We start from the raw sequence: 6,347 nt of genomic DNA, 5'->3' as shown, positions 1-6,347 counted from the left end.
GATACCAGCAGAGGAGCCAGCTGATCTCCCCCGAGGCGCGGGCTCCAGGCCCAGTAGCAAAAGGGCCCCCGAGTCCTCCCTAGCGCCGGAGGGCGGCACAGCGGCAAGTCCACGGAAGCAGCAGAGTCAGGACGCAGGCAGCACGTAGAGAGGCGGACGGGGCGGACGCTGCGCGGCCAGGCTGCCAGGGGCGGGTCTGGGCTCCGCGCCTCCCGCGCTCCAGGTTGCGGCTCAGGGCGTTGGGGGCGGGAGCGGGAGGAGCCACGTGGGGAGGAGCAAAACCCAGAGGCCCCGGGAGCAGGCCGAGCCAGAGCAGTGGGAATCCAAGCTGGGGCGTGCTGCGCTGGAGTGCCCGTCGTCCGGGCCGAGCGCAGCCGCAGCCACTCCAGCCCGCGGATACTGCCTTCCGTGCACAGCGGGTGATAAGGACCAGTGCCGTGGGGACGGGGGTCCCGGTTCTTCTCCTACCCTAGAAAGACGAAGCTGCTCGAGGTGCTCCCGCCGCCCCAGAGGGGCCGGGCCGGACTCGCCACCTGCGTCCCGGTTGCGCCATGGATCCCACGGAGAAGAAGATCTCTGTGTGGATCTGCCAGGAGGAGAAGCTGGTGTCCGGGCTTTCTCGCCGCACAACTTGCTCGGACGTGGTGCGGGTGCTGCTGGAAGACGGCTGCCGGCGGCGACGAAGGCAGCGGCGGGGCCGGCGGCGGGGGTCGGGCGGCAGTCCCCTAGGCTTGGAGGAGCTGATGGAACCCCCGGACGAAGACGACGACGACGACGACGACGAGGCGCTGCCGCAGGGCATGCTGTGCGGGCCCCCGCAGTGCTATTGCATTGTAGAGAAGTGGCGCGGCTTTGAGCGCATCCTGCCCAACAAGACGCGCATCTTGCGCCTCTGGGCTGCCTGGGGCGACGAGCAAGAGAATGTGCGCTTCGTGCTGGTGCGCAGCGAGGCGTCGCTGCCCAACGCCGGACCCCGCAGCGCCGAGGCGCGCGTCGTTCTCAGCCGCGAGCGCCCCTGCCCCGCCCGGGGAGCCCCGGCCCGGCCTAGCCTGGCCGTGACCCAGGAGAAGCAGCGGCGGGTGGTGCGCAAGGCCTTCCGCAAGCTGGCCAAGCTCAACCGGCGGCGCCAGCAGCAGCCGCCGTCGCCTTGTTCGTCTACTTCTTCGTCGACTGCTTCGTCCTGCTTGTCGTCGCCGCGGGCCCACGAGAGCGCGTCGGTGGAGCGCATGGAGACGCTGGTGCATCTAGTGCTCTCCCAAGACCACACTATCCGTCAGCAGGTGCAGCGGCTCAGAGAACTGGACCGTGAGATCGACCGCTACGAGGCCAAGGTGCACCTGGACCGCATGCGGCGGCACGGGGTCAACTACGTACAGGACACTTACTTAGAGGGCACGGGCACCGAGCTTGACGGGCCCAACCCAGGAAAGGAGCCGGAGGCTGCGGCGGCAGTGGAGAAGGAGGCGGCGGTGACGGCGGCGCCCCTGGAAGGCGAGGCGCAGACGGCTGCGCTGGAGGAGCTGACCCGGCGCTGCGACGACCTGCTGCAGCTGCAGGAGCAGCGGGCCCAGCAGGAGGAATTGCTCGAACGCCTCTCAGCCGAGATTCAGGAGGAGCTGAACCAGAGATGGATGCGGCGGCGCCAGGAGGAGCTGGCGGCGCGGGAGGAGCCCCCCGAACCTGAAGACGGCCCAAACGGCGAATTACTGCTGGAGCAGGAGAGGGTCAGGACGCAACTCAGCACCAGCCTTTACATCGGGCTCCGGCTCAACACGGACCTGGAGGCCATGAAGTCGGACCTGGATTACAGCCAGCAGCAGTGGGACAGCAAGGAGCGCGAACTGCAAGGCCTTCTCCAGACTTTGCACACTTTGGAACTGACAGTGGCGCCCGATGGGGCTTCCGGCTCCGGCAGACCCTCCGGGGAACTCCGGCCTCAGGCCTGTGCCGAGATGTGGGTGGACCAGGCCCGCGGACTGGCCAAAAGCTGTCCTGGCAATGACGAGGACTCGGATACGGGGCTGAGCTCTATGCACAGCCAGGACTCGGACTCGGTGCCTGTGTGCGAATCCCTTGTGTAGGAGGAGCAGCAGGACCAGAGAGGGGGACGGACGTTTCTCCCTTCCCTGCAGAAAAAGTACCGGCTCTGCGGGTTAGGGGACTTGAGACCTGTCTGGGGGTGGGCCCGGAGCGCCTGCCGGGCAGCCGCGCCCCGACAGGGCCCAGGGAGAGCTCGGGACGCCTGCTGGCAGCGGCGCCCCTCTAGCTCCGGGCTGAGTGTGGAGGAGGGTGAGGGACGCGAAATCCGGGTCTCCAATCCAAGATCTTTTAGAGGAACGTAGTAGGCAGGAGGTGAGAACCCGTTTTGGAAAACAGACGCCCCAAGAAAATTGACGTTGTCTGAGCCTATTTTCAAAAATAGAAAAAAGTATTATGGAGATTTCACAACTCTTCTGTACGGGAAGGACTGATGGCAGCTAGAACTTTAGTTTGTGCTTTTAAAAGAAACATTGGATGGAAAGGAAATGTCTTGAATGTTAATTGTGACTGTAAACATGTTAAAACTAGCCAAAGAGGACGCACTGGTGTTGGTCTCAGCCTTACTTACATCTTTGATAAAACCCATAGGCCCGCAAATCCTGGCTGTTTACATTTCTGCCGATTCCGGAATTACCCATTCGCTAAAGGGATTGCCTTTTATTTTCTCTGAAAGGCTGAACTGTGTCGAAGCAAAACCCTATATTTCCGCCAAGTAAATACAGTAGATGTTAAAATGGGATTTTTTTTTTTCATAATAACCTTTTATTATTACAAAAGCCAAACATAACCCTTTGGAGACTTAAAATCTTGGCAAACATAATCCCTGGTTAAAATTTAATCTGGGACCTTTTGAATTTGTTCCTGGAAAGGCAGGTGTGTTGTCCTTTAATTCATATTGCCACTTCATCGACTCAATCACTATTCCTTCAGGAAAAATAAAAGGAAAGTTGCAGTACTTAAGTTAAGCATAACTAAATTTGCTATTTAATGAGCACTCTGGGTAAAATTAAGACCTGAAAGTGAAGATCTTTGTTAGTGTTCAGCTTTTTAATTGAGCTTTATGATTAAAAACAACAATGGCCTCAAACCATTTCACCCAAACTCAAGTCTAACTCCAGTATTGTTGGTCAGAGATTAATTATTTACTTGTTCGAATCTAAATTGAGATAATGCAACTACCAGTGTTTACTAGATAAGGCCCGGAAAAAAAAAAGAAAGCAATCTCAGTAGTGCACCTTGGGTGAACAATTTGATTAACAACTGCATGTAGCCATTGATAAAAACATATAAAAGTGAGCTAATGACTTTAATTACTCTTGTCTGGCTCACAGCTCCGCACCTGCCAGGAGATGCAAGTATAACATCTGCATAGCTAGTGACAGAGCACCAGTGAGGGTCCAGTTATTTCAGTGAAAACTTACCAGTTGTAGCTTGTTGTTGCCCCCATGGAAGGAGCCTGCTGGCTGATTTCCCTCTGGGTCTCTGTACTTTGGAGGAATGTAGGTTCTAATCTGTCTTTAGGAGGTGTTAACAATGAGGTGTGTGTGTGGTGCCAGCCTGGTGCAGAAGCCTGGTATCAGCCTAACATTTAAGGGACTGGCTCCAGTTTCAACGTTACATGTGAAGATAACTTAAGAGGTATTGCTTTATAAAGACATTTCTTCCCTAGCAGAACTTTTTTTTTTGGGGGGGTGCTATTCACCCCCTCATACTATCATTTGGTCTGTCTCCTTTTTAGAGACAGTCCCACCACCAGCACCACTGCCACCATGTTATTATGACACGTGTGGAGGTTTTCAGATTTTCAAGTAAAATGGGAAATAGGCTGTTTCCGTAATTGATGTTTTCAAAAGACATTAGCTGGCGTAATTATGGTTTTTTAGTTTAGTCTGATGCAGAACACATCTATGTATTTGGTCTTGAGCAAGATTAAAATGAGGAAGGGACCAAAAGAAGCCCACTGTCCCCAGACAATCATTTGATACCATAAACACACGGCCTAATGATAGCGTTGGTTTTGAGGCAGAGGTGAAATCCTCATTACTGTGACAAATGCTGCTTGTCTGAATGGTTTATGCTGGCAAGGGGCTGACCTGGTGGTTTTTAAATTATGGCACTTTTCCCCGTCCTAGGGGGGTAGGGGAGGTGGTTTTTGGACGTTTATTAACTCAAAAGAGAACTCAGAGTTGGCAGAACAGGTCTGTCTGGCAGAAAAGGGCTGTCTTCCTCTTCACTATTATTATTTTAAACTTTGATGGGCTGCTGACGTCAGTGAATATGCCTGAAGCCCATAAAGCAAATAAGCCACGTTACAGGGAGAAAGCCTGTGAGATTTTCTGGTTCCCTGTTTCCAGAGTCTTCTCTGTCTTAGCCACCTGAAGATGCTTGTGCACTCAACCCTCCAGGCAGCCGGGGAGGCTTTCTTTGTAACAAAGTCTGCCCATTTTTTCTTTCATCAAATCAATTATATCCCCCAAAGGCTTGCTCTGTCTGGGTAGGAAAAAGGAGAATAGGGAAGGGGGGGGGGGCGGGAAAGAGGAGACAATAGTTCCTTTTAGAAGAGCTTTTGCAAACTGAGAAAGGTGAAATACATTTACAAAAAGCACCAAAACAGTGCCTGGATGTAGGAAGTGCTTAATAAGTGCTAGTTATTCTTATTTTCATTCACTTACTTTAATAGTCGTCATGGTGCTGAGAATAAGAATCAAAGCATAGCTGTGAATGTACTAGCACCAGTGCAGTGCCCCTGGGAAAAGTAACTCTCCTTGTTCTCCGGGCTCAATAGAAATCCTGGGGAGGAACCAGCAGGCTCACCAGGGAGTGTATCAAACACAGGATCCTCCTCAGTCATCCCCATCCTTGCTTGGAATCAAGACAATTTATTGTATCTTTGGTTTTAACCATCCCATTCTCAGCCATCTCCCAAACCAAAATGATTCATTTGACATCTGTTTGTTTACCTCCTTATAAATCACCTTTATGATGATTATTTTTTGCCCATTGAAAAGTTTTATAGTATAGTTCCTATGAAGAACATGAAAATAAATAAACGAAAGAAAAATCACCCAAATCCCAGTCACCAAAAGACTGCAACTACCCAAATTTGTCACAGGTCCTTCCAGACCTTTTGAATTGTGAAGATTTCATATTTTGTTTCTGTCTTTTAAAAAACATAATTTTGATAAGATTGTATATATGGTTTTATATTCATGTTCTGATAGACTCGTAAAGAGATCCATCCAGCTGGTGGATGCACCGTAGTTTATATAACTATCCTCATGTCATTAGGTTGTTCCCAGTATTTTTACTGTTGTAAAATAACACTGTGATAAACTTATTTGTACACATATCTGTTTTTCTAATTAGACTTCCTTGCCCCAACAATATAGGCTCTCAGAAAGAGAATTCCCAGGTCAAAGAGTACAAACATGTAAAGGCTTGATACGTATTGCCAAATTGCTTTTCCAAAGATTTATTCTAATTACAATCAGCTCTGCATGAGAGTGCATATTTCATCACACCTTTACTTTCATCAGGTAGTATATTCTGTTAAGAAAAAACTGTAATCAAAGTGGCTTGATTAATTCCATGTTCTTAGCAACCCAGGGCTGGCAATCCTTACAACAAAAAGGAAGGGTCAGCCAGTCAGAAGTGTTTCTCTCCCTCCCATCTCCCTGAGCACCTGCTTAGGAATAGCAGGCAGGCTTGTCTCATAACCAGAGTCAGACAGTGATCTGTCAGAGCAGAAGGGGAAGAAAATTGTGCATGAGCTGGACTAAAGGAGTAACAAACAGGAGAACCAGACTTACATAAAGAAAATGTTTGGTATCTTTTTCATTTTGAGCCTAGCAGAAAAGGTTATTTTTAGAAAGCAATGTCATAAAAGATACTTGATTTTGGATGTCTCTCTACCCACCTCTATCAAAAATAAAATACAAACATAAACCACTTATTTATTACCAGCCTCTAATTAAACAGATGTTTAGATTTTTCTAGAAATTTTTTCTTTACATGATACTGCACCTGAGCTCACTCTTAAATTCTTGAAAAGGGAAGATTTAATCATGACAATTCCTAAAATTTATTTTCCTAAACAGAAAGGAAGGTGAGTGAGGAGGAACCAACTTGTGCTGAGGTTTTGAAATGCCAGATGCTTATGCTGAGTATTTCCACATGCATTTTCTCTGCATTACTTGTGTGAGGTAGAACTTTTTAATCTGTATTTTCACAAATGAAGAAACTAAGGTCACCCAGCTGGTAAGGGGCAGATGCAGGATTCCAACCCAAGCCTGAGTCCAAAACCTGTC

The 6,347-nt window shown here is 49.9% G+C and overlaps 1 protein-coding gene across 1 annotated transcript; it reads left to right on the top strand.

Moving 5' to 3' along the window:
• Nucleotides 1–307: 307 nt before the first annotated feature.
• Nucleotides 308–4,541, top strand: RASSF10 (Ras association domain family member 10). Its single transcript, XM_037839192.1, has one exon. It carries the CDS (start codon nt 552–554, stop codon nt 2,079–2,081), a length of 1,530 nt encoding a protein of 509 aa, XP_037695120.1. The 5' UTR covers nt 308–551; the 3' UTR covers nt 2,082–4,541.
• The last annotated feature ends 1,806 nt before the right edge of the window (nt 4,542–6,347 follow it).

The sequence above is a fragment of the Choloepus didactylus genome, chromosome 6 (genome assembly GCF_015220235.1).
Source record: "Choloepus didactylus isolate mChoDid1 chromosome 6, mChoDid1.pri, whole genome shotgun sequence".
Classification (NCBI taxonomy): Eukaryota; Metazoa; Chordata; class Mammalia; order Pilosa; family Megalonychidae; genus Choloepus; species Choloepus didactylus.
The sequence above is the reverse complement of the archived record's forward strand: the minus strand, read 5'-3'. Positions and strand labels throughout refer to the sequence as shown.